The sequence below is a fragment of the Oryctolagus cuniculus genome, chromosome 12 (genome assembly GCF_051225735.1).
Source record: "Oryctolagus cuniculus isolate XC-2025 breed Fujian yellow rabbit chromosome 12, ASM5122573v1, whole genome shotgun sequence".
Classification (NCBI taxonomy): Eukaryota; Metazoa; Chordata; class Mammalia; order Lagomorpha; family Leporidae; genus Oryctolagus; species Oryctolagus cuniculus.
In genome coordinates this window covers 63,761,045-63,788,324 of record NC_142878.1, presented here as the reverse complement: position 1 = coordinate 63,788,324, position 27,280 = coordinate 63,761,045, and the positions used below count along the sequence as shown (strand labels likewise).

Genomic DNA, 27,280 nt, shown 5'->3' with positions numbered 1-27,280 from the left:
CCCCCTTGGCACTGCAGCCACCTCAACCTTAACTACGGTCAACTCTGAGGCTTTGGGTCTGGGGTTGGGCTGAACCAGGGGAGCCAGTCCAGACCTTTGGCCCCATGATGAGGCCCTACCTTCCCTGGCAAGCAAGCAGTGCCAGCCACACGATCCCGTGGCCTTGGCAGTTTCTGCTGGTCAGTCCCCAGAGGTGCCGTATCTTCACAGAGCAACTATTTAGGACCCTGTCCCCAGGTCCCTGGCAACCCAAGCATTTCACACAGCATGACAGGTGGCTATGGCCACACCATGTCGAGTCAACTCCAAGTTCCCAGTCCCTCTTTGCTCTTCACCGTGCAGCTGCACCGTGAGTGATGCGAGGGAGTCCCTCCGAGCCCACACACCGAAAGACGACAGGACACACAGGAAATGACCCTTTTCTAAATCAATACAATTTCTCAAATTTATTTTTTTCTTAAAGAAGTACTTCTAATCTCTGTCAAAAGGGAGGTAAGGAAAGGTCCTCCCTCCCTTGTAAACACTGAAATACAGATCTGGGAAACCAGGATCAACACACACAAAAAGTGCATTTTACAAAATATCAACTAAAATATATTTTACATGGATTATGCTTCCATTCAAATTCTACCAGCTGCATTTTCAGGTTCGAAAAAATATTTCCACATCTAAGAGATTTCAAAAGCATGTAAGTTCTGGGCAGCAGACCCTGCCTCCTGGGAGGAGGGGCCTTGATCTCTCCTGCATGTGAGGCTGGGCTCCTGGGCAGCAAGGGCTCCGCGCTGGCTTTGCAGAGGCCCTGCTGCCACTCTGCCAATCTCCGCCCTCCCAGACTGACGCCTTCCTCCAAACAGCTTATTCAATACAGAGACCCAGTCCCTTCCCTTCAGGTCTGGGATCAGGCTCCCCAAGCACAGATTTCACCTGGGCAGCCTCCAGACTTCACCCAAGCCCAGTGACCAATCAGGAGCAACCCATCTGGGGCAGTGGGGGGGTTGACAGGACAGAGTCTGGGGGATTGCTGGGGTGCCTTCAGGATTCACCTCTGACCTCTCACTGCAGGCCCCACCAGTGCGGTCACCTCAGCCTGCTGGGTCTGTGTCCGGCCCTCCCTGGGGGAGGACCCAGTGCCCGTCTGCCCAGGCTCCTGCCCCCAGGGTGTGCACTCGTGCAAGTTCCCAGATTTGCAGGCAGGCCAGGCCCCAGCGCACAGCACTCCACGCCCCTGCCCCGCCATGCTCCTCTTTGGTACAAATAGAGAATAACCAGGTCTGGGCTAAGACAAGGGGCTGGGTCTCCTGATCTCTGGGGAGCAGCAGGAGGGGAGGAGCGGCCTCTGGGCAAGAGAAACAAACAGAAACGCAGATCCCTAGCTCCTAGAGTGAGCGGCTGCAGCTCAGCAGGTCTGTGGACTGATACAGTGTTGATTCTCGCTGGGATGTAAATTAGTGCAATCTACAAAAGACTAGGGGAAGGGGTGACAGGGCCAGGGGAGCCACAGCACTCCTTTGGTTTGATTTCCGGTGGGTGTGGCTTGAAGAATCATGTGTGAAATTCTGCAAGAGGTTTCCCAGAACCTCCAATTGTAAGGCAAGAGGAAAAATCTTCAACAAATCAGGTAGCAATTTTCCTTGCCCCTGCCCCCTACCCTCTCTCCCAGCACCCACCTGCCCTCCCAGACCTGACAAACCCCAGGTTGATCAGTGGACTCTGCTGGGTGACCTTCCTGGAGGCCAACAGGAGGCTGACAAGTGGGCCACACCCGTGACTAGGAGGGGAGGCCAGGTCAACGTGTCCCAGCACCAGTGGCTACTGCTGGGGCAAAGGAGGAAAGCCAGGCAGGAGTGCATGCTCCGGAAGCCAGCCTCTGGCCCTCTATGCCTCAAAGAATAAGCTAAGAGCTGTGCTGGAATCTGGGAGAGCCTGGTCCCAGGCTGCGGGGAAGCCGCAGGACACAGTGGGTGAGGTAAAGCTGGCTCCCACTGCCCCTTGGAGGCCCAGGGAGGCTACAGAAAGGCCTGTTGGGCCGAGTTCCTGAAGGACCTTGCCCCTCCTGCCTGGGTCTGTGCTGCTCAGGCCTAGCCAAGCAGTGGGGGAAGACTACTTCTTGGGGAGTCTCCACCCAGGGGGCCACAGACAGCTGCCCTGGGCCACGCTGAGGGCTCTGATGCTTCTTTTATACCCTGGCCTCCCATTCCCTCCCATGGGGCCCAGAACCCAAGTGGGCCCCTGCCCTCCCTCCCAAGAGAGCCACAGGCCAGGACCTCAGACCCTGTGGCCCCTTAACCAAGTGCTGTGCTTCAAGCAGTGCCCCTGCCCTGAGCCCCACATGCCCTCGGGCATCCCCGCTGTGGGCACAAGGAGGCTACTGGGGGTTCTTGAGGATGCGGCCATGGCGGAAGTCATAGACATGGCGGCAAAGGAACACCAGTTCAGGGTCCGTGTCCTCGGGCACTGTGCGATGTGGTGGGGTGGAGTAGTCTGCAGAGGGGGGCACCAGTGCTGTCTTCCGGCTGGGGAGGCCCTCGCCTCGGCGCTTGGCCATGGCACAAAACCTGTGGGACATACCATTGGCTCTCTTTACTGCAGCCACACACGCAGGGAGACCAATTCCCTGCCCCCTCACAAAGCACAGGGATGTCCCCTCCCAACCCCCAGGGGCCTCACCTGCTCGGCCAACAGCCAGCCCTTCTGTCACTGGGGAGCCACACCCACCAGGGCCAGTTCTCCTAGATTTCCTCAGAGAGCAGTCCTATTGCCCCCCACCCCCACCCCCAAATCTGCTCCAAGTACTCCGCTTCAGTGGGGCAACAAGTTTTTCTTTCTTTTAACAAATCCAGATGGTAGAGGCAGGTCATAAGGAACAAAGTTCCAGATCAGGCCCAGGGGAGAATGATCCCAGGTAGCCCCCAACCAGCCATGGGGAGCGTGAGGAGGGAGGCGGGTCAGAGGGCGCAGGGCCGCACGCACCTGCAGTACTCAGCGAAGGTCAGCACGTAGCATTTCTCCTCAATGCAGGCCACGCTGTTCTGGTCCTGATGTCTCGATGCAAAGACTTCATTCTGCAAAGGCTCAAGGGGACACAGGAGGAAGTTGTTTACCGGGGCTGGAAGGCACCAAACTCTCAGGGCCAAGGCAGACTTACCCCTCGCTAGGGCTGTGCACCTGACCTGCTTCTAGTGGTCCAGCGGAGGGGGCTTCCCAAGCAACCCAGGGCGCCTCACCCACCACCCCCAGGCACACCTCCTGCATCCTACCCAGGTGTAGCCAGGTTCCCACTCCAGCCCTTGCTGCCTGCCCAGGGTGGGAGACCATGCCACCGACCAGGCCATGGGGCCAGGCATGCAGCTCTACCTTCCCTTTCCTGCTGCCAGGAGGACACATGCCCCCATTCCCGTGAACCCCACCGCAAGGGCTTCCTTTTAAGATAAAGGTTACTCCACTTGAAACTGGGGCAGTGCTGGCGAGAGGCTAAATCCCAGAGCCTTCTTCAGACTCTCTGGAGGCCACTGTGACTGTGCCCTGTCCTTCCCCACCCACACACCAGGCAGCTCACCTCATGCATGCTGGGGCTGCGGCCTCCCTGCAAGTGCTCGGGTCTGTAATACCACAGGAGGCTCATCATCAGCTCTCCTGGGGGGACAACAAATGTGGTCACGGCTACAGCTGGCAACCCTTGTCACTCAGGCAGGCAGGCAGGCAGGCCTCCTGCCCCAGAACCTCGTCCGGCCTCAACGCTTAGGCCACCTGCGTCCCTGGCCCAAGCCAAGCATTCAGCAGCCTGGGAGCTGTTAGGCATGGAGGAAGAAGGGGAAGCAGGCACTGCCAGGGGAGATGGGGAGGCAGGTGCCCAAGCCCTGGGGGCCGGCAGCCCACACTCCCCGGCTGAGAGGAAGGTACCCTCTGTGCCAGGAACACGGTGGGGTCAGACCAGGTCAAGCCCCCGTTTGAGCTCTGTGCTTTCCCCAACCTGATGAGGTAGTACCTGACTCGGGATTCTCCCAGAGGGCAGAGATCTTGGCCACGTAGGGTGTGGATGTCTTCCGAGGGCCTGATTTGAGGAGGACAGTGTCACGGACACGGATCGTCTCTCCATGCCGCTCTACTGCCTGGTAGCTCTTTCGAATGGCTGGTTCCGGCTCATCCTGGGCAAGAGACCAATGACACACGTGGGCTTGCAGGGCCACACTCAGTGAGGACGGAGAGCGAGGCACTGGCCGCACTTCCTCAGAGGGGTCACCCAACTGTGCGTGGACCTCTCTCCCCAAGCCTGGCTCTCAGGAGCAGGTGGGGAGTTCCCATAGCAGAAGAATGAGAAATGGGAATGGGATGGGAGAGTGGCCCAAGGCTTCTGGGGCTGAGCTCTGACCCCATGCTCCAGCCAGCAACCCCCCAACACGAGGTAACTGCTTACATTCTCTGACGGAGAAGACTGGGTTTGAACCCTTAAACTTCCACTGTGAGCAGCATGGCCTTGAGCAAATTATTTTATCTATTGCTTAGACTCAGTTTCCTCATCTGTAAAGCGGGGATAATTATAGGCTCTTGGGTCATATACCACATAGGGTAGTGGTTAGGATTAAAGGGATAATGCATGCCAAGTGCTTAGCTCAGTTCTGGCCTCTAAGAAGTGCTCAGTAAACTTCAGATGACATTCTTTTCATCATCCTAGACATTCCTGGATCACCAATTTTTCTGCCCATCCCAACATCCCTATACCCACATATCCATTAAACCTCCATGAAATCCTCTACTTTGAAAATCCAGCATGGAAGGAACAGGCAGGGGTGAGGGCTGAAGATACTCAGCTGGCTGCCGTGAGTCAGAGAGATGCACCCCCACCTCCCCAGGGGAGTCCAGCACAGGGGCAGCAGAGGCTTGGGGGGGGGGGGGCTAGGCTACCATGACTGGCTTCTGGGATACAGGTGAACTGGATCCCCTTGTCATCTCAGACTAGCTGGGGCTAGGGACTCCTAGGACCCACCTGTGCCAAGTGCTGTTCCCTACTGCCACCCCCTCCCTTTCCCAATCAGCCAAGAGCTAGCACTCACCAGGACATAGACAGCCTTCTCACAGGCAGCCCCAACGGGCACCCAGCCGTTAGTGCGGCGGCGGCGGCGGCGGCGTGGACGGGGACGCTGGACACGCGGCTGCTTCGGGTGGCTGGGCCTGCGGGCAGCCTTGCTCCTTGCGGTGTGCCTGCAGCCCGAGCCTGTGCGCAGACCTGACTTGGAACCACTGGGAGGCTTGGCGCTCTGCGGGCATGCACGGGCTACTGTCTGGGGCTCCGAGGTGGGTGTCTGAAGATGGGGGACAGGCTCCGCTGCAGGTGGCACACTGGGTACCGGGCATCCCAGGAGGGGGTGGGCGGGTGAGGCTGGGTGGCCAGCTTCTGGGAGAGGAAATTCCAACTGGCCCAGGGACCTGCAGCCTTCTGGGACAAGGAGAGAGTAGGTCAGGGCAGGAAGGTCAGCAGTAACCCCTCGCCCTTTTGCCCCTACAGCCTGCCGCGGTGTTAATCCTAAGAGAGTCCCAAAGATGCCGGGAGGGCAGGTGGGGAAAGCAGCCTTATGGGGGGTTGCCAGAGAAACTGCTCAAAGCAGGCAGGGATATTTCTTGACCTTGGCAATTGGCTAGCAGACATCTGCATCTCCCCTTCCAGCGTGAAAGGAGGAGATCCAGTAGGAACAGCTCTTCTGGCTCCAACTTAAACGGCTCTAATGCTTGCACACCGCGAGAGCATGGGTTTCGGAGTCAGGTGGCCCAGAACATGAATCCTACACCTGCCCTTTAATCGCGGCGTGACCTCAGGCAAGTGACTGTGCCCCTCAGTGCAATCTAAGCAGTAGTTATGCACATCACACGGCGTCCCCGGCTGTTTTCCTTGTGAACACATGAGCTCATTTCATGCTTACAACAACCCGGTGAGGCAGGTACCATCACCCCACTCCACGGGGATGGGACAGAAACTGAGACACACAGCAGGCACTGCCGTGCCCTGTGGCCACAGGGAAAGGAAGTGGGGGAGAACATTTCACTCCGGGCAGTCTGGCTCCAGAGTCTGTGCTCAATTACATGCCACGCGGCCTCCGTACACAAAGCACTCAGAGCAGCCCGCATGGTGTTTGCTGGTGTCCCTATTGTTAGGGCAAGGGGAGGGGTCTACACTTGGGATTGGTACAAGAGAGAAGGAAAAGCCCAAGCAGCAGCCTGTTCTCATTTCTTGAAAGCTCCAACTCACACTAGAACCTGAAACAACCAGTCTGGCGAGAGCCAAGTGGTCTATAAAATTGTTTTATAGACCCCTATGAGAAGAGGGAATGGGGGGAGGGGCAGCTCTGGGAAGGCCCAGCACTCACCACCAACCCCCCACACCCCACAGCAGGGCAGAGCTGCTGGCCAGGATGGAGCAGATCCTCTCACTCCCACCTAGGAGCCAGGTGAGGGTCCCCACTACAGGTCTAGGGTGTCTCATCAGCTGGAGTGGGAGCCTCTCACCTCAGACACCACCCTACCCATGCCAGGAAACTCTGCTTGTTCTTACTGAGGACACGCCCACCCTGTCCACACCAAGTAAGAGGATGCCAGTGTTTAAAAAAAGAAAAAAAATGGGGCCACCTCTGTGGTGAGAGGGTTAAGCTGTAACCTGCAGTGCTGGTATCCCATACGGGTGCTGGCTGGGGTCCCGGCTGCTCCACTTCCAATCCAGCTCTCTGCTATGGCCTGAGAAAGCAGCGGAGGATGGCCCAAGTTCCTGGGCCCCTACACCCATGTGGAGACCCGTAAGAAGCTCCTGGCTCCTGGCTTTGGCCTGGCCAAGCCCTGGCTGTTGCAGCCACTCAGGGAGTGAACAAATGGAGGGGACATTTTCTTTTTAACTGTCTTTCAAAAAAAAAAAAAAAAAAAAAGAAAAGAAAAAAAGATGCTGGGTCTGGGCACTGCACCTCTCAGGCCTGTACATTAAGGCGAAGCTGCCACCGGCACTACCTACCAACCTCCCTGTGAAGGCTGAGCCCAGTAGGCACGCAGAAGGTTTGGGCTTCTGCAAACTAAGGAATTCTAGCTTTCCTTGAGGAGGGCCGTAGGGTCACGGGACAACCTGGTCAAAGCCCCAATCAGTGTGTAAGCTGTGACTCAGAGTCCAGACAGGTATCTCAGCGAGGCAGGCGGCGAGGCCCTCCTGCTCTCTCGGCCACTTCGAGGCTGCCACTCCCCAGGAAATTTCCACAGGCAAGCCCTCCCTTCTCAAAGCTCTCTGGCTTGTAGTAGTGGCTAGAAACCAAGCCCCTGCCCAGAACCACAGCCCACCCTGGACGCCATGTTTCAGAGGCTCCCCATTCCCAGGAAGGCTTACCTGCTGCAAAAGGCATTTTGTAGGGGCAGCCGCCACAGGTAGTGCCAATGTGGGTGAGAGACAGGGGCAACACTCCGCAGATGCTGTAGCCGCTCATCCCTGTGTCCTCGCTGGAGCAGTAGCGAGAAGGACCCCAGGCAGGGTGCTGGAAAGGGGTGCCTGAGGGCACTGAGCCTGGGGCCAAGAGGAGCCCCTCGTTAGGGGCAGCCACTGGGGACAGCTTGCCCTCGGGGAGCATGGGGCATGCGGAGTAGCCACCACACTGCAGCCCTTCTTGGCCACAGTACAGGTAGAAGCTGCCCAGTGTGGTGAGCTCAGGCCCAGCACACAGGCCACTGTAGTCGGCAGAGTTGCCAGGCATTGGCAGCGGGGACAGCTGAGGGGCAGGAAAAGAGGGCTGATGCAGTTCCTGCTTGGGGGCAGGTGACTCCTCACCTGGGCGCCCAGGCTCCGGTTTCAGAGCTGCCTGCCCACCCATCAGCAGGGGCAGGTGTGGGCGCAGCCCCAAGGGGTTCTCCAGAGCCTTACTCAGGGGCTGGTAAGGTGGCTGGCTGGATGGCTCACGAGGAGTGGCAGTTGGCCCTGGCTCATCAGGGTGTCCCTGCCAGCCCGGTGGGCCTGCAGCCTCCCCAGAGCCAGCCCCCTGTCTGGCCTTGGGATAGTTCTTGCCATTGATCTTGGCCCACTTTGGCCTTGGCGCCTTGGGTGCCGGGAGCTCGGTCGAGCGCCCATCCGCTTCTGTGTGGGCCCGAGGTGGCCGCAGGGGCAGCTCGCGCTCCTGGCTCAGCTTCAGGAAGGCCGCTGCATTCAAGCTAGCCAGTCTCTTGGGTGCTGGGTCTCCATCTCTACGGGCACCTTCATCTGGAGCTGGCTCTGGGGACAGGTCCCGATTGCCTTCCCCAAGGTCTCCAAGCCGGGGCCGCTTCTTGGAGGAAGGCCAGGCGCCAGCGGCCCGGTCGCGGTCCCGGCTGCGCTGGGGGTCTCCCCGACTGCGGCGGGTGCCTGCCAAGCTGCCAGTGTCCTCTCGCTCCAGCAGCAGGTTATTGAGGGCCTCTGCATTGAGGGAGGCCAGGCGCCGCTTTCGGGGCTGGGCAAGGCTGGTGTCCTCGCTGGATGGGGCCGGGCTGGGGGGCTTGGGCAGGTCAGGGGGCAGCTCGTCAGCCTCGTCTGCACTCCGTGGACCAGCCACATTCTCCAGGCGGGTCAGCAGCACTTTGCAGGCCTTGGGCTTCTCAGGAACCAGTGGGCGCTTACGCAGTGGGTAGTTCTTGCGGCGCCCTGTGAGGTGCCCAGGGCTGTCAGGCATACCTGGCTCCACACCCTCTGCCCCCTGCTCCATGCTGCTGTCTTCCATCTGCAGGGGCTCCCGGCGGCCGGGGAGGCCTGAATTCAGCATGGGAAGGGACTTTCTCCGAGTGTGTGTCATGGAGTCCCTCTCACCTGCAGGACACAAGACAGGCAATGAGGAGTGCCCCTGGCCTGCCTGGGCTTCCCCAGGACCCCCCTTTAGAGTGCTAAGGTCCAGTGGAGCAGCTGAGCAGGGAACTGCTCCTCCTCTTTTAGCCCAAATAAGCCCCTGGAGAGCTCCTAGAGCAATGCAGATCCCAGGGTCAGGGACCCGAGGAGCTGGATGGAGGCACAGCTTTCTGTTTGCTCTGTGTGGTCTTCTCCTACCAGGGGGCAGCTCTGAAGACGCTGAGGCAGGCTGGGAGCCTGGGCGACAGGAGTCCCTCCATCAGTGCCTGTCATGAGCACTGCTAGATCATTACCCAGCCCTCCCCTGAATCTGGGCTTCCCAGAGAGGCTGCAGGAGGAGGAGACGGGCAGCAAGTGAAGAACCTGCCTGCTGGGCTCTGGGGCAGGCGAAGTGCAGCATCTGAGGACTCCCTACCTAGCACATGGAGCTGGATGGCCGTGCCTGGGTGTGCCTGCCGTGTGCCTGGGTTGGAGAAGACGGGAGTCTGGGAGGCCTCAGCCACCCCTCCAAGCCAAATGAATGGAGGCTCAGACTCCAGGGACGTGTAACCCAGAGTGGGGGGGAGGGCATCAGCAGGCTCCTGAGTGTGGGAAACCCAGGGCTGCACGCTGGGCCTGTGCTACAGCCCCAAAGCCCTGCCAGGCACCGAGAGTTGGGAAAAAGAACTCATCAGAGGAGAGTTAATGCAGAAGATAAAGCGGGGCTGCCCTGTTAGCCCTGCCCTGTTCCCTGGTTCTCCCTCTTTGCAGGCAGGATGCCAGGCAGGAGCAGGCAAGGAAAGTCTTAGGCAGCCCAGAGCCGCTGACCAAGGATGCCCACAACATGCATCATCATCCCCTAACTCTGCTTGGCAAAACAGGCCAACATACACCGGAGCAGGCTGGACCCAGTTCAGCGAGGCTAGAGCTGGCTGTGTGCTGGGAGCTGGCATGGCCAATGAAGAACAGCAGAGGCCGGTGGGGAGGGGCCGTTGGTGGTCAGAGACCACTGAGGGGTCCTCTTCCTACCCACTCCCCAACCCAAAGCACAGGCCTGCCAAGTAAGGTGCCAGACAACGTGCCCCCCAGCAGCACCCCTGCGACCCCTCCCCACCCAGCAAGCCCAGGCTTTTCAGCTTAACTTCCCACTGCTATTGTTATTCACACTCACTCAGCTCCAGGAGCTCGGAGCAGTCCCTGCTGGGCCAGGATTTAACCCTCAAAGTCCCAAGCCTGAGGGTTCCCATACAGTTCCTTCCAGCTGGCTCCTGTGGCCTTGGGCCAGGGCTGGGGTGGCCAGGAACCCTCTCTGAGGAGACCTGCCGCACCAGAGAGTGCTCAGAGAAACTGGCTGAGGGCAGTGTGGCCAGGGAAGCTGCAAAGGGGAGGCAGCCTGCCAGGCTCCGCTCAGGCCATGTGCGGGGACTTGCCACTGCCCAGGGCCCAGGCTCCAGGCACGTCAGTCACACAGGCAAATCCATTCATTCCTGATGCACCAAGAGCTCCTAAAACCCCCGGCATCTGCTAGGCGGCCTCAGACTCTTGCCTGCTTCTAATCAGGGTGTCCACCCGTCCGTCTGCCCAGCCTGCTTATCAGCAATGCCTCATTTCTTTCTCAAAAGCATCCCAGTGGTTTCTAACCCACAGGCCCCTTCCTGAAACCCAGAGTACCCGGGGGCTAAAGGTGCAAAGGTGGAGGGGCCAGCAGCAAGCAGCGGCCACTGCACAGCTGCACTCCCTGGGAAAGCCAGCGAGCCTCAGGCCAGCCCCCAGGGGCTGGGAGGTGGAAGATGAGTGAACAGACCAGCAGCTGAAGCCCCTCAACAGGCCCCAAGTTACCAGACTGGTTGGGCCTGAGAATGGCTGGACGCCAAGACTGAGGTCACCTGGGCTTTTGGCCTTTGAGGATGTGAACACCAAGTGCAGAGCAAGGAGGGGGCCGACAGGAAAGAGAGCGAGCCCAGGGAGCCGTGAGGCCTGGCATGGGGAGGCGCTCTCAGCGGGGGCGAAGGCTGCCCGGGATCCCGGGACGATGGCGGGAAGCAGAGGCAGAGCCTTGGCTGTACACTTGCACTTTCACAAATGTCTCGCTCTTTTACCTCCCAGTCAGCTCTCCAGTCCCTAGGAGACACCCACGGCCCCAGGGGGTGGACATTTCCAAATCAAGCCAAGAGCCTCTGTGAACCTCTCTTGAATCTTCCAAATCCCCTGTCACCTGCTAAAAACGCCCGAGGCCTTCAGAGCACAGGACAAACAACTCCCAGCTCTCACGTAGTGTCAGGCAGTGACGTGGTCGCTCACTACTCCCGGCCTGAGGAGAGGCCGGGTCCCTGCTGCCTCCCCCTGCTGCACACCAACCTGAGCAGAGCATGTGTGAGTCATGCTTTGAAACGCGTGTGGGAACTCTGGCTGCGGAGGTTCCCTGGGGTGGGGCCGGGTGGGGGAGGGGGGCAGCGGGTCGGCTGGAGGAGAAAGAGCCCAGGGAAGCAGCGGCTTGGTACTACCCCAGCCGTGCCGATCCTCCTGCAGTACGGACACCCTCCCACCTGCACACTGGCTCAACCAGGAACTGCCTGCCACTGCCAAGGGACAAGGTGTGCTGGCTTCTCGCAGCACCACCCTCCTCTCTGGGAAGCAGTGTCCTCCTGGGCAGGTAGTCCAGGCCCCCTGAGGAGAAGCTTCCTAGGAGGGACTCCCCAGGGCAGGTTACCTCTCACCTGGACGGTGTCAGACAAACTCCCACTGGGGAAAACCAGTCTGACTGTCCCCAGCCCTGACTAGCTGGCATGAAACACTCTGGCTGCTGGGCCTGTGGGCAAAAGACCCGGAGAGCCATGGGTCGAACCCAAAACCCCGAAAATACACTCCAGAGTTGGCAAACAGGCCTCCACCCCAGGGGCAAATCTCCAGGTTGAGGGGGACATTGGGCCAGGTGAAGAGTCCTGGCCCTGGGCTGGGAGAAGCCAGCTGTCTCCCAGGGGCAAAAGGGAAGGGTGCCCTGTCATTTGCCCTCCAGCTACAACGGCACAGTACCCCCAACCCCCAGCTGGGCAGAGGTCACCCAAGGTGCTGTGCACCCAGCTGAAGGCTCAAGCAAGAGAGGTCAGAGCCTGGAGGGCCGTGGGCAACAGGCACTGAAGGCCAGTGGGGGCAGGGGCCTGATGGGCAAGTCACAGCACAGATCACTCCTGAGAACGGAGGCCGCCTCCGGGGGTGGGGGGGAGGAGGCCCTCAGCGTAGCCACTGCCCACATCCCCCACCTTGCTGGGCCTTTTCAGAATCCTCCATTCCCCACTGCACTTTAAATTTTGCTTTTCTGGTTTATTTTTAGTGGGAGCAGTGTAGGGGGGTGTCTCAGGAAAGGGTAGAGCAGGCAGTTACCTGGGTGAGGGCCAGGAGGAGTATGACCCCAAGTCACCTCCCTCCAGTTATAGCTAAAGCCACACAACTGAAGCAGGGTTAAGCACGGCCTTCCTCTTGGGATAACCGCCCCTCCCCTGCAAGCAGTAACACTTCTCAGGAGCACTGAGTTTTTGGAAACTTCTGGCAGAGAAGGGGCAAGAGCACAAGGCAAGCTCCCTTTCTCCCTTTTAGGCAGATGTGTTGATGTCACCTCTTAGAGAAACAGAGGGGTGACAAAGCAGGTAGACATGGCTGTCTTCTGAACTGAACCCCGGGACGCCTGTGCTGGCCCTGTCCCCACGGAGCAGCTTGCTAAACTCCTCCTCTAAAACAGCAGTGCCAAAACCCTTCTTTCCGCACGGCAGCGGGACGACAGCCCCGTGCAGGAGCCTGGCACAGAGCAGGAACCGGGCAGGCCAAAGGCCCTCCTGCCTCCAGACAGGGCCGGCAGCCTTTCCACACACAGGAGCCCAGGGCAGCAGGGCTGGGAAACCAGCTTGCTCCTGCCGCCGCCCAGGGAACCACACCCCAACTCGCCTCTGCTACTACTCCACCGACCAGTCCCTAAGCATCCAGCCCAAAGACAGATGACCGTGCAGCTCTTGGGGGACAGGGGGAATTGAGGAGGGCTAAGCCTGAAACACAGCAAGAGGACAGGAGCAGAAACTGTATCCCAACAGACCCCAACAGCAGCTCTGGGCTGTCAAAAAAAACCACACAGCTCTACAGCAAGGCCAAGTTCCTCAGATGCCAAGGGAAGGGCTAGCCCTGGGCGCTGGGGTCAGGAGCACCGCACGTGTTCCACCTGCTCCCGCCACCTCACTGAGGCTTCAGTGCAGGCCTCCACCACGAGGTCAAGTCTCAGCGCCAACCCCAGGAGAGACAGCCCTGCCTCCTGATGCCCAGGCAGCCCTCCGTGCTGCAGGCACTCACTTCACCTGCAGCCAGGCTGGGACCCTTGAAGCACCAGGGCACGAAGCAGGCACTATACCAACCAACAGAAGATCATGCTCTCTCCCTCTCTCTGTAACTCTTTCAAATAACTAAATCTTTAAAAGAAAGAGAGGAAGAAAGGAAGAAAGGAAGAAAGAGAGAGAAAGTAAGAAAGTAAGTTAGTTTACCTTGACAAATTAGAAGGTAATCACGTGTAGGATAAAATTAAGGCTTTTTTCTTAAAGGCATGTGTTCCTGCTTTTGGCCACCTGCCTTCCCCTAGCTTCTTCCTAGCACACCTGCGCACAAGAGACATGCCCGTATCTGCAGGTACTGACCCCTGCTAAGCCAGAGCACTCGCTGCTCATTCCCCCAAGCACATGGAACTTCTTGTGACCTTACCAAGTCTGTCATTGTTTGCTGGCCCCCTGCCAGGGTCCCACATGTTAAAAATGAGACCCACAAGGGGCTGGAAGCCACTTTGTGCCAGGGCTGCTAATCCTAAGTGGGCTTTATCGAGGGCTTGAACTCTGAGCCTTGGTTTCCTTGTCTACACAATAAAGTAGCTGTGAAGTTTAAGTTAATTAAGAATGTGTGCAAAGTGTCTAACAGAGCTTCTGGTATACACCAGGTGCACAATACAAGCTCATTCTTTTTCCTTTTCCCCTATATGTACCAGGCTAAGTGCTAGGGACACACAGGAAAGACTAAGAACCTGGAGCGCAGTCGGGCAGCAGACAGACAAGACAGCGTGTTAGGAGCCGGGAGGCAGTGCTGGGCTTTGCTGGGAGCTCCTGCTCCAAGGCAGCTCCTCAAAGGGCACACGCGTGAGCTGAGCCTCCATTCACAGCTTACTGAAGGGCCTATTTCGTGCCAGGTGCACTGTGGAAACAAAGGCCCAAGAGGGAGGGCAGCACAGATTCATTTTGTAACACTGGGATGCAGAAGGGGCAACAGACAAAAGCTGCAATCTTGAGGCAGGAGACAAATACGCAACTTTCCCCAGACTCACCCATTTTGGCTACACCAGGGAGTCCTCCAAGCTGAAGGGCATGGAAGCTCCAGGCTATAGCTCCCTCAGGCCCTCCCACCTGGGTGCCACATTGCCCTGGCTGGGCCAGAAGCAAGCCTGCACCAAGAAACCAATTTAGTCTGGGCAGTTATCAATGTGGGGAAAATAAAACAGAAATGGGGCCTGGGCACCCAAAGCTCAGAGCAACAGGCCCTGAGCAGAGCCAGGGAGAAACCTTGTGCAATGGATGCATCATCCCTCAAAAAATGTCTATAGCTCACCAGCCAGCTCTGGGCACCCATTTAGAGGCACCAAAGGATCCGTGTTGGTTCAACCAGCAGGACAACCCAGGAGCCAGTGACAGATTTCCAAGATGGCTTTCCAAGCCTGGAAGCACCACCTCCAGCCACGTCCAGGCGGGAGCTCTGCCCCCAGCCTCCCTACTAAAGGGAGTGAGACAGCCCCAAAGAACAAGATCCAAGACCAGGCATTCCCAGCACTCTGCCGGCAGGAGGATCACAAGGGGAACCCATCAGGAAACACCCCGTCCCTGTCCCCACCTCTCTCACCTACATAACCTACTCTGCCACCCCAAACAGGATACAAGCTCTATGGGGACAGGTGGGCTCTGCTGTCCTTACCACCACATCCCACCCCCAGGCCCCCAGGGCTCACCACAGCTTGTTGAATGAATAAAGATCTGGTTTTCCACAAGTCCCCTCCCCACGTAACACTTCTACACTAGAGGCTAACGGCCCCACTGGTCCTCTCTGCTGACAACCAAAGTCCAGTGGGGTTAGGGGACGGGTCTCTCTACAGCACGTATGCTGCCACCCTCTCCCTTCTCTCTCTTAATCTGCCCGGCTACCTTGGAAAAACGTTCCACTGGCTACCTGCAAACCAGCAAGCCTGCGAGTGCAGTACAAGGCACAAGGCATGCGAAGAAGCCACAGATATTAACGTGAAATCAGAGGCAGCCCTCCTGGTCTCCAAGTCCCCTAAGTGTGTGGAGCAGGGAGTTCTGCATTCGCCAGGGGCTTCTGCTCTACCTGTGGCCAGAGTCTGCCAAGCACTCCCCGCGCACATCACACTCCCCATCTTGCTATCCTCAGAGCAGCCCTATGCCGGGGTTGTTACCACCTCATCCCACAGAGCAAACAGGAACAAAGAGCCAAAAGAACAAGCTACATTGGCCTGTGTGGGAGGGTGGACAGAGGCGGGTGTCCAGGTCTCAAAGCCCACGCTGGCGCTGCACCACACTGCCTCTGTCTAGGGCATCTGGGCAGGCTGCTGGGTCACGAAGCAGCAGTTGCGACAATTTGCACATCTGATCGTCCGCATTACTGGCATCACATCACATTACCAGTTTTCCTGAATTTTCACCACACAGGAACTAAAAATGTACTCCCATTAAACGGCATCTGTGGTTGACCAGGGAACATAATCATTTTTCTAAGATCTTTATTCACTTTTATTTTATTTGAAAGGCACAGAGACAGGGAATATGAGAATGACAGAATGGAGAAGGGGCTGGCATTATGGCACAGAGGGTTAAGCCCATACCTGTGAGGCTGGCATCCCCTTTGGGCATCAATTCAAGTACAATCCAGCTCCCTGCTAATGCACCTGGAAAAAGCAGCGGAAGTTGGCAGACCTGGGTGGAGTTCCAGGTAAGTCATTAGAGTCATCTGGGGAGTGAACCCACAGATGGTAGCTCTCTCTCTTTCTCTGTCACTGCCTTTCAAATAAATAAATCTAAAAGAAAAGAAATAAAATGAAGAGAAAGAGAGCGAGAAGGTGAGCATGTGTGTTCCCATCTGTTGGTTCACTCCCCAAATGCCCACCACAGGCACAGCTAGGCTAGGCCAAAGTCAGGAGTCTATAACTCCATCTGGGTCTTCCTCATGGGAGGCAGGGCCCAAGTATGTGAGCCAACATCTGCTGCCTCCCAGGCACATATTAATATGAAGCTGGCATCAGAAAAGGAGCGGAGACTTGAACCAGGCACTCTGATATGGGATGCAGCTGTCTCAACTGCCAACTTAACCAATGCACCAATTAGCTGCCCTTGTAAACAGCATTTGAAAATCTGTTTCTGGGGCCAGCACTGTTGCACAGTGGGTGAAGCCACCACCTGCAGGGCTGGCATCCTATACAGGTGCTGGTTCATGTCCCAGCTACTCCACTTCCAGTCCAGCTCCCTGCTAATGCGCCTGGGAAGGCAGCAGAAGGTGGCCCAAGTGCTCCGGCCTCTGCACCCATGTGGGAGTCCAGGATGAGGCTCCTGGCTTTGGATCAGCCTAGCTCTGGCCATTGCAGCCACCTGGATTTTCCAGCGCATGGAAGGTCTCTCAGTAAACTTTGCTTTTCAAATAAATAAATAATTCTTTAAAAAAAAATTTCTACAGAAAACTTTGTTCAAAGTTCCTCCAAAAATTCTTACATGCACTTCTGAAACAACCCTATCTTCTATCCCGGAAAGGAGTGAAGGCTTCAAAGCCGTATGGCCTGGTTTTACAGTAAAACCTGGAAAAGGAAGCTACAAACGTACCCCCTCCCAGCCCTCTACACACACTCCACAGCACTCAGGTGAAAGCCCCTCCCCCCAGCCTGACTGCCAGAGACTGAAAATTGGTCCGGGGTTACAAACAGCCATATTAATATGCAAAGGCCTCCTTTCTTTGGGACAAATGAACCCAAGTGTTTTATCTGAAGACCATCTCATGTAGAATTCCTCTCTGCTTCCTGTCCAAATTGTGGGAGCAGGAGACACCTCTCCTGACCAAGGGGGAAACTAGAACAACACCCTTCTTTCTGGTGTGCTTGTCAGGCGCCCCTATCAGCCAGCAGCACCCTAACAAGACCTTTAGCATTATTTCTACCCAGATCTGCTAAATACCAAGATTCACCTTGAAACCACCTGGCCCCACAGGAGTGAGATTAACACACTGAATTATCCCCAAACGTTTCACAGACAGGTAGCTACAGTTAGAGAAAGGTCCAGGTGTGGGCCACCCCTTCCTTTGTGGGTAGGAAAACTGAAAAAGCAGCATCAGTGAAGGCTGGAATCCCAAAAAAGGCACTGAGGACAAAATCAAAGTAGGAGCACTGAACACGGCTGTAGGTGAGGCCCCGGGCTCACAAACAAGGCCGAAAGATGCCCCAGAGGTCAATGCCATTTCTCCTCTCCAAGCCCTCCAGAAAAAAGATTGGGACCCAAGTTCTTGGCTAGTCCCCAATACTCTTAACTAAGAAAATCTCTTGTCGCTTTCTCACCCAGGTAACGTGGCCGGGCTCCAGCTCACAGAGCGAGATGGAGACAAACGCAGTGTCTAAGAGACAGCGCTGGGTTTGTGTGTGGCAGACCCTGAGTTGGGTTAACAGTCATCTTTGCAGGGGTTTCCCCAAGGACACAACACAGAGTCCCAGAGGTGACAGCAGCCTGAGGCCTGCTCACCAAAGCCACTCTGGTTCCCAGTTTGTAGACCAAGTGCCCTGGGGCAGGACACCAGGGGCTGGGCAGCTGCTCCCTGGGAAGGGGGGTGCCTGGCCCTAGCAGGCGTCCGCAGCCTCACTGCTGGGCTTCTTCCTCCTCCTTTTTAGCCTTTTTACTGCTCATTAGTGGCAGTACCAGGAGGTGGGCAGGGGAAACATAAAGGAGCTGAAATTCAAACCAGTCCATTTTACTCCAGTTAGGTGCCTCCCATAAAACCAGGCAGGATTTCATCATCCAGGACCTCCCCAGGCCCTGTCCTATGCAGCCTGAGGGGACCCCAGCCGCCAGCCGCAGGGGGCCTATGCGTCTCATCATCAGGAGCCATCAAGTCAAGGCTGGGAGGCCTGCAGAGCGGGAGGTGCTGAGGCTCGTCTTCGTGCTCTTCTGGTCCCTGTAAAGTCCCCAGCACAATGGCAAGTTCACAAAGGAAGTGAGCCTTGCCAGACTGTGCTAGCAAATTCCCATAAATACTTGGGCTGGGGTAGTACTGCATATGTAAAATGCTGCCCCATTGAGAGATGCTGCTTTATTTACATTCTTCACAACCCATTCATAAAAAGGAGGCCCTTTAATGTCGGGGCTGTTCGTATAATGCTCCATAAACTCCAGCAGCTTGGCTGCGGCCTTAGTTCCACACACCCTACTTCTCGATTCCAGAGGTTGGTTTTTCCTTAAGGTTCGTTCCCTTCCTTAATGATTCACCTTGTGACTGGGCTCTGAGGCCAGATGTTGCCAGAGCAAGGCCAAGAGGAGTGAGAACAGATAAAATGAAAACACACAAATCCTCCTTGACGCTGGGACAGAGAAGTGGGGAAGAATGAAAAGAAATCACCGGCAACTCCCCACGGAACTCCCAAAGCGAAGCAGGCAAGCCAAGGAGGCTCAGACCCTTCCAGGTTTACCGAAGCTTCCTTAGCGGACGTCAAATGTTCCCAGCCTTACACCGCGACACAGCGGAGGGTGTGAGGGCACCTGTTTTAACCCAACAGGAAAAGACAGGTTTTTAATGTGCACTGCGGATGAATACAAGGGCAGGAGCTGCTGGCTCTGGAGGGCCATGGTTTTCTCCGGGTGAGGAAACTCAGGCAATCCTCAGGAAGAGAGGGAGCCTGCGTTTTAGGACACACAACGGAAGCAGCCTGAGCAGCCCAGGAGGCGCATTCTGAGGTAGCTTTCCTCCAGCTACTGAAGAAGAGTAGTAGGGATTTTTTTTTTAATTGACGGGGGAGCGGTCTGCATTGCCATGGCAACTGTGAGGGGTGGCCTTCCCGCTTGGAAGTGAAATGCTGGTCCATTAATCATCAAACTGGGGCACAAAAGGGAGGTTTGGGGGGAAAGGGAACGGATGCAGAGTCTACCTTCTCCCTGTCTGGAGGCAAACCAGTTACCAATCTATTGTACCACTTCCACCACGATCCAGGGTTGGAAGTTCCAGAAGATCCAAGCTTTCCTGACAGCGCTCGCGTGGGGCTGAGGGAGCCTCCCTGTCAGCCATGCCCCTGTAAGGACCTCCTCCAAAACCAGAAAGTCCAGTTCAAGGGCTAAACCCAGAAGGACTTTTCTGTTCCCAGAGTCATGTCTTCTCCCTCATTTACACCCGGATTGGGAAGAGATAAAACATACGGATTCATTTAGCATGGACAACAAGGAAAATTGCATAAGAACAGCAAGGCCCCGTAGAGAGGATGGTCTACTGGGGTGACCGGAAATCAGGATTACAGCCCTTTTCCCATTTGTGCTTACACGGTGTCACGTGAGCAATCCACAGGACAGACTCTTCAGCAGAAGTTCAGAAGCAGCAGCTACCGTCCCATGTGGGAGCACTCCAGACATGCCTCATGCATGCGCCTCTCAGACAAGGTGGGACACCCCCAAGGACTTCCTCCTGAGTGTTTCTGGAGAAGCCCCCCCAACAAGAGTTTCCCTCAGTGACCAGCAGCATTTATTCATTCAGTAGAAACGACTGTGCACAGGACTACAGGAGAACACTGGAACAGTCAACACTCCCATTGTCCCTGTCCCTAAGAAACTTCCAACATGCAAAACCACTCAAGACGCCACATTAGAAGATTCGGGGCCACAGGCTCGGAGGCAGACGACTGCGCGAGCCCGAGCGGCGGCAAGACCACAAGTGGGATTCGAGTGGGAGGAGAGGAGGGGTCGGCGGGGAGTGGCAGGAGCAAAGATGCTGCCAGAACAGGCATGGCACTGCCAGGGAAGAGCCCAGGGAAGCCACTGCAAGTCTGCTGGTGGGGGAGTGACCCAGGAAGAACGGTTGATAAGCCAGGAGGGAGGAGGGAGGAGGAGGCTGTGATGACTGGCTCCTAACACCGGGCCAGAAAGGAGGACAGCAAAGTAGCCGGAAAGCCTCTCCACTAGCTACATTCTCCAGAGCAAACCCACCCACGAGAGGCTGGCTCTGGCTGGCCAGGTAAGGGCCCCGGCAGGGAGGGCAATGGTATTTTGGCAACTCCTCTCTTATTCCCACAGCCAGACCAGGGCACCCCTTTCTGAGTGCCACCAGAACAAGCCACATACCATGTAGCCCTCCAGAAGGCTTGAAGCCCTTGAGATCCTTCGTTGTTCTTTGGGTTGTAGACACACAATCAGATTCTCTCAGAACCACTGTCTGCACGAGAAAACACCTTCCCTTCCTACAAGCCTCAACCCCACCCAGGCTGGGGTCGACACCTCCTGGGGAGGAGGGTGGGTGGCCGTGAATTGACTCCATGCTCACAAACCCCTTGTGGCAAGGTTGCCAGGCAGGACTGAAGCCACCCAGAGTTGAGGGCAGCTCCTAACCAACCCTACCTAAGGTGGGGCTTGAGCCCAGAGTCCGCCCCAGTGCACATTCCGAACAGCTAAGCATCCCTGTCTCTGTGACCCTGTCTTCCTTCAGATGTGGGACCACAGGTGCTCTACAAGCGTGTTTACAAAGGAGGAAACAGGTCAGAGGCGCTCACAGCTTAAGCCAGGGGCTCCCCAGTATCCTCCAGCTGAATGAAGCAGGTGGTGTCACTCCAAGACACGGGCTTCCTCTGGGGCCCATTTATCCCTGCTGTGAAGACCCAAGGGTGAGGAGCGTGGGGAAGAACATCTCAGGTGGCACCAAAAAAGGGGCAAAACCTTTCAAATTTAATCGTGAAATTCCCCCCTGGATTTATAAACTTGGCTCCTCATTTCCCATGTGGGTGCCTTCTTGCCTAAAGAAAAGTGCTAAAGGATGGAGTGCAGGGGTTGCTGGAGCAGCTGCAGGGGGTGGCTGCCAGTCCCAGCTCAAGCAGTCTTCTGCCCTCTTGAATTATCCACAATGGGTGACTAGGAGATGTCCCGGATGGGGTTAAACCTCTGCCCACAGGCGCCTCTGTTTGCTGAAAACCCTCACTGGGGCAGGCGCAACGCGGGTCACCGGACTGTCACCTCGAGGAGAGCCCAGTCACTGGGTCCGCCACCGGCCAGAGCGCTTGGCACGCGCACCGCCCCTGCCCCTCCGCCCTGGCCGAGCCGACCCCACTCTGCCCAGAGCCTCGAGGCCATCGTCGGCAGGAGCGCTGAGCCAGTGCCGCAGCTCCTCCCGGCGGGCGCCCTGGCCCCCGCAGTCCCCGGGGCAGAGTCCGGCCTCGTCGCCCGCCCCGCGGGGTGGGTGCCTCGGACCCGCTCCCCTCCCCGACGCCACCACCTGCGCCCGCTCGGGCGCCGCCTTTGTCCGGCGCTTCACTGCGGAGAGGGCCCCTCGGGCCGACCTGACCCGGCCCCCGGCCCAGGAGGAGACGAGGCGACGCGGGCAGTGCAGCACCAGGCCCGGCCGCAAGCACGGGGTCCTGCTGTCACTTGGAGGCGGTCTGACAACTTCGATCCCCCCCGCCCCACCTCGGACTCGGCCGCCGCCCCGCACCGTCCCCGCCGGGCCTCCCGCGGCCCACACTCGCTTTTCGAACCGGTCCCCTTCCGTCTTCGGCGCCTCCCTTCCTCCTGGCCCGATCGGATCTGGTCTACACTACCGCCCCCCCGCCCGGTACGACCCCCATCCCCTGCCCCCGCCCCCCCACCCAGCAATAACAGGTCAGCTCCCAGCGCGGGAGGGCGCCCCCCACCCCGAGCGGGCGATCCCGCGGCGCCGCCCCCGGCCGCGGCCCCTTGCCTCGGGGACCGCGATGGGGGAGGGGGCGCGGCGGGGGCCTCGCCGCCCGCGCACTCGCAGGCGAGCCGGCTCCGCCGCGGCGAGGAAACGACCGGCGTCCTCCCGCCCTCCGCAGCCCGGGACGCCCGCGCCGCCGCCGCCCGGCCGAGCTGCCACCCTGCGGCCGCCACCCACCCCGCCCCCGGCCTGCGGGGCGGGCGGCCCCTGGGGGCTGTCACCTCGAGGCGCGCCGCGCTCCCCGATGGCGGGACCGCGGCGCCGGACCCGGGGGAAGGAGGCGGCGCGAGCGGGCGGGCGGGCGGCCGCACCTGCTTCGCGTCGTCCGTCCGTCCGTCCCTTCCCGGGCTGGCGGGGGCGGCGGCGCGGCGCGCTCGGCGGGGCGCGCTGACGGGCGGCCGGTCCTCTCTCCTTCCCTCGTCCGCCTTCACCGCTCGCTCCCGCCCGCCTGCCCCTTCCCCCTCCTCGACCCCAGCCCCTCGCTCACCGGGACAAGCGGCGCGGACGGCTCGGCTCTGGGCGCCCGCAGGCCCCGGCCGGGCTGGAATCCGGCGGCTGGAACCCCCCGGGGGCGCTCAATTCCCGGGCTCCACGCTGCTGCGTCAGCGCCTCCTCCTGGGGGCCGGGGCCGGGCGGGCGGAGCGGGGGCCGCGGCCGGGCGGGGCCGTCGGGGGGGCGGGCGCGCCTGGCCGGGGCGGGCGGGCGGCGGGGGCCGGACGGGCGGGGCAGGCGGCCGGACGGGCGGGCGGCGGGGGCCGGGCTCCGGGATCCGCTACGCCGCTCGCGGTTCCCCCACAAACTCCCCGAGAGCGGAGCCTCCGCCGCCCTCCTTCCTGCTTCCTCGTCCCCAGCCAATCAGCAGCGCGCCCCTCGGCCAGCTCCGCCAATCAGCCGCCCCGCCCTGCGCTGGCCCCGCCAGCCAATCCGGCCCTCGGCTCCCCCTCCCGATCTCCGACCAATCAGAGCCGTGGGTCGGTCGTCCCAACGCAGGGGGCAGCACGAGGCGGCCGGGGGAGGCGGTGCGGGGAGTGGTGGGGCCTGGGGGGAGGGGTACGGTGCCAAGGGTGGTGGCGGGGGGTGATTTTCTTCGCCGGCTTCTTGGATTTTCTCTATGTCTGCAGCGCCTGAGCCCGTATCCCATGGTGACCCGACCCTGGAGCCCCAATCTCGCAGCTGCTACACTCCCCCCTCCCCGGAGAAATCTTATCTCGCCCCCGCCCTGGCCGTCACCCCTCCACATCTCCTTTACCCCCGTAGCCTTCTCCGCGAGCACCACTGGAGAGGACTGCGGGCCGAGGGACACCCCACCCTCGCCAGAGGCTGCTGCCCCCAGGGCAAAGCTGCGGGAAGACCGGGCGAGAATCACCCCCTTTCCTGCAGAAAGGGCCCCAGACTCCCACGAAAGGGCCCCGACTGCTGAGAAGCCCCTCCCGCCCTTGCCTCATCTCTCCGACTTCCCAGTCTGCCACGTCTCCTTTCCAGCAAGGTCGGTCCTGGCTCGGTAACCCCTCACCCGCATCTCTTTCCTCTCTCTGCCCTTCACCTACCACCCCCAACCCCAGCGCCTAATTCACCCTCTCCAGAAGCTGAGTGTGGAACCCTCATCCATTTCCAGCTGACAGCAGAGGCTGGGCTGGGAGTCCTTGACACCCACACACCCTCTCCCACCACCGCGGGGAACATCCGAGCTCTCGAGGGCTGGGGGAAGGGGGCGGGCAGCATGACAGGCGTGGCTGGACGCCCTCCCTCGCGTCCCCAAGCCAGGATGGGACCAAGTGCAGACACTTACCTGGCTTCCCTCTAGTCACCGAGTGCTGTGACTCTGTCTCTCACACCCACAGACGTGCCTTTCCAAGCCCGAGCACGCTCGCGAGGTCAGCGGGGTGGGTGGGCACAGCAGGCTGAGGTCACACCGAGGAGTGGGAGGTCCCTATGAGGTGCGGGAAGAAACCGCCTTGAACGCCTTGGAACGCCAGAGCCCGCCTAGAACTTCACTTTCAACAAGCCCTGGATGTGCACACAGTAGGGGCTTGAGATATGCTGAGTCCAACCCTGAACAAAGCCTCATTCCCAATTCGCAGGGGAGGGGGGTGGAGGGCGGGGAGGAGGGGCGCTTCGGGAGGTAAAAGGAGCAGCAGCAGAAAGGGCAGCATCAAGTCTCCGGGCTGTTCCCAGTGCCCGGGGAGGGGCTGGGCCCAGGGTCAGCGCCCTACATGCTGAGGCTGCCTGGGTAAGCCAGCAAAGACCAGCCTGGGCGTGCGGCTGGGGAGCTTCTCCTGCCCCTCCACACAGTGCTCAGCCTGCTCTTGGGACTCAAGCACCCACCTGGGAAGCCTTCAGTCAGGACTGCTAGCCACCATGGCTGGGGAATAAAGCTCAAAACATCGGTTCCCCATCTGCCTCCAGAGCCTCCCAGGGGGCCACGGTGCCTGGGCCGTTTGAGGGGGACATGTTTAAAGAAGGAGCCCACCCAGCAGGAAGCTAAGACTCTGGGCCCGGGGAGCTCCTCTGAGCACCAGGTTCTTCTAGGACATTTGCCCCTACTTCTCTCACTTTCCACCTTTTGGGAAAACAAAATCTACAAACCCATAAAAGTAGGGCACTAAAGGATTTCCTCCCTCCCTGAGACTTGGAGTTGTGGGGGGACAAAGATTCCCTGCAGCCCCTCCCCTGGCACACACACAGCAAAGCAGCCATACTCCCTGGCTCTCCCTCTCCCTGACTCAGTCTGTCCCGGGGGCTGCTGAACCCGACCCTGGCCCTGTCGCTCAGGCAGACTGCAGTTCACAGAACAGCACTGGTGCCCACTAGATCCGAGCCAGGCCACAGGCCAACGGCACAGGAGGGGACAGGGCTGACCTTGGCAGCTGCTGTGTGCTGGCTAATGGGCAGGGACTGGGGCAGAGAGGGTCGCAAGAGAAGCAAACCTGGGCAAGGGGAGGAAAGACAGGCAGCAGGAGGGCCACGCTCAGCCCAGGCAGGGTGGGGCCGGAGGACTGGACTTTCTCCTGGCATGGGGTGAAGATCAAGTGGTCCTAGGGTCAGGAGACAGCAGTTGTCTCATTTGGGGCCCTGGTGAGAGGGGAAAGAGGGAATCCAGACTGGAGAGGAGACGGGCTGAGGGAGGGGGGCTTTGCGAACCCACCCCAGCTGCCCAGTCTGTCCTGCAGCTGAAGCAGCTCCACCATCAGAGCTTGCCCCGTGGGGGGGGGGGGGGATGTGCCTGTGTCCCTGTCCCCAGGAGGCTGAAGGCACTTGGTGTTCTTCCTCTGCCAGTCCCAGGACTGTCCCTGTCCCCTCCCCCTTGTCGGTTGTTTCAGCTGGTCAACAAGCCAGCCAGAGGAGGCTGCGCAAACCCACCCCCCCGACCCTCGAGGCCACCTCTTGGCCTCTCCCGCCTTCCCTAGGGTACTTCTAGGGACTTCCTCCCCAGTCCTGAGCTCTTCCACACCTGAAAAGGCTCCACCCCTTCCTCCTTCCCTCAGCTCCTCCAGCCTTTTCCGAGCGAGTGCCGCCCCCACCCCATGCCGCTGGGCAGTCACGCCAACGTCGGGGGTGGAGGGGGCTGTCACCTTCCTTCTCCCTGGCATGTCCCCCACTGAACAGGATCTGACACTGGATCTGGAAAGAGGAACGGCTCTCACCAGTCTCCAAGGCCGCCCCCTCCTTGCGCCAGGCACCTCCAGCCCCATCAGGAAGGGTTAACCGCCTGGGAGCAGAAGAGCAGAGAGGAGATGCCGAGAGGAAAACATCCAGGGCCAGAGAGAACACGCCGCACACCCCTCCCCCAACGCGCACAACCAGACGGACAGCCGGGACAGACCGGCTGCTCCGTCATCCCCAGTCCAGCCGCCAGCACCTCCCCCCACTGCCCGCCGCAGTCCCTGCGGACCGCCAGCCACCTGGCACCAGGCAGGGCACCCCAGCGGACAGCGAAGTCCCCGCGGAGGTGGACGTGACCAATTTCTCCTCCCCCCATTCCAGATCCAGGTCCCGCCTCCTTTTCTGGGAGTGGGCAGCTCCTCCCCCGCCCCCTCAGGGCACCTGAATTCGAGGTCCCAGCAACACTTACTGAGCCACCTGGCCCCTGAAAGCCCCTGGGCAAACTGAAGGGCACAGCTCTCTAGGGGAGGAACACCAGGGTATCAATTAATCGTGCCTGAAGCACTTGCCCCCCTCCCCATCATAGGAAGCCCCTAGGGGTGGGGGAATAAAGCAAGCTGGACTTTTATAGTCCTTTGGCTGTGACCCACTCCCTCTTAAAGGGATTGGAACACCCCTCCTTAAAGGGATCTCCAGAAATTATTTGCCTCCCCAGGCAAATCCAAGTGCAGAAGTCTATTACGTCTTCACCTACCTGCTTGGACCCCGTTCCCTAAGGAGGGAGGAAGCAGAAGTGCTCCCCCTGTGAGGCAAGGCTCCCCCCTGCCACCAGAGCGCCAGCCATTGAGTGCCCAGCCCAGAGCAAGACCTCTATCTCCCCCAAATCATCCACTGCCACAGCCTGGGGGGAGGAGTCAAGGTGAGGCAGGGGCCTGTGTGGGACCAGTCTCAGCCCAGAGAAGAAACAAGGGGGACTGCGTGCACTCAGGTTTTAGGGGTCGCATGTCCAGACCCGCATCTGTTCAGCGCTAGCCTCGACTGCCGGCCGGGCGAAGTCTCTGCAGCAGCCTCTACCAGCGAGGCTGTTTCTGCGTCTTCCTTCCCTCCCTCCGACATCCAACTGCTGCCCTTTGTGGGGCCCCAGGCCTTCTCCTTGGGGTGCACACTCTGCCCCTCACCCAAGTGGCCTCTACCGCATCCCCAACAACTGCAGGCTACACCCCATCTCAGGCTCCTTCCGGCACTAGCCAGCGAGTCCCTGGGGTCCGTCTCACCGGCCCAGCCCCCCCACCGCCCGTCAAGGGGGTGGGGGAGGGGCGCACCTCCACTCCCAGGAGCCCAGCGAGGCGGCATCCTCCCCCCTAGCTTCCTAGGCACCCTGTCTCATCCTGCGCTCGGGAGTGCGGGGTTCGAGGAGGAGTGGGCGTGAGTGGGGGGAGTCGTCCAAGGGCACTCCGGCCTGAGAGAGGGACGCAGTCGGAAGCGGGCACTCACTGAAGCCACCACGCCTGCCCCTCCTCCCTTCGCCGGCGGCGGGCCGAGGCCACCGGGGAGGGCTTCCCAGGCGCCCAGAGCCCGCCTGGGCCCCCACCCCTGCCACTCCCGGGAGGAGAGACTCCCCCAAGGACTGGAGCGCGAGCCCCCCCCCCCACCCCGGGGCAGCTGCCGCAGCCTCGGGCTGAGGTCAGGCTCCACCTCCTTTCTCCGGAGGGAGAGAGCGGAAGGTTGTTTGTTGTTGGGGTGTGAGACGGAGAAGGTTCGAGATCACCTGGCCCGGTGGGCACAGCCCGCGGGCGCGGGAGCCGGCCGGGAGGGCTGAGAGGGCGGGCGCCTGCGACGGGGGCGAGGTACTGCGCTCACCCCACCCCCACCCCGCCTCGCGCCCCA

The 27,280-nt window shown here is 59.5% G+C and overlaps 1 protein-coding gene across 4 annotated transcripts; it reads right to left on the bottom strand.

Moving 5' to 3' along the window:
- Positions 1-412: 412 nt before the first annotated feature.
- Positions 413-25,563, bottom strand: BAHD1 (bromo adjacent homology domain containing 1). 4 transcript variants are annotated; one of them, XM_017348141.4, is made up of 8 exons: positions 25,435-25,563; positions 23,580-23,720; positions 7,355-8,794; positions 5,052-5,434; positions 3,986-4,145; positions 3,557-3,633; positions 2,971-3,071; positions 413-2,555 (listed from the first exon to the last, which is right to left on the bottom strand). In XM_017348141.4, the coding sequence occupies exons 3-8, from the start codon at positions 8,778-8,780 to the stop codon at positions 2,366-2,368; spliced, it is 2,337 nt and encodes a 778-aa protein (XP_017203630.1). In that variant the 5' UTR covers positions 8,781-8,794; positions 23,580-23,720; positions 25,435-25,563; the 3' UTR covers positions 413-2,365. The 4 variants fall into 4 exon arrangements, with proteins under 4 accessions (XP_017203630.1, XP_051678469.1, XP_051678468.1 ...); XM_051822509.3 differs by lacking the exons at positions 23,580-23,720; positions 25,435-25,563 and adding an exon at positions 22,278-22,617 and having other exon boundaries at positions 2,971-3,062; XM_051822508.3 differs by lacking the exons at positions 23,580-23,720; positions 25,435-25,563 and adding an exon at positions 22,278-22,617 and having other exon boundaries at positions 5,052-5,431.
- Between the last annotated feature and the right edge of the window lie 1,717 nt (positions 25,564-27,280).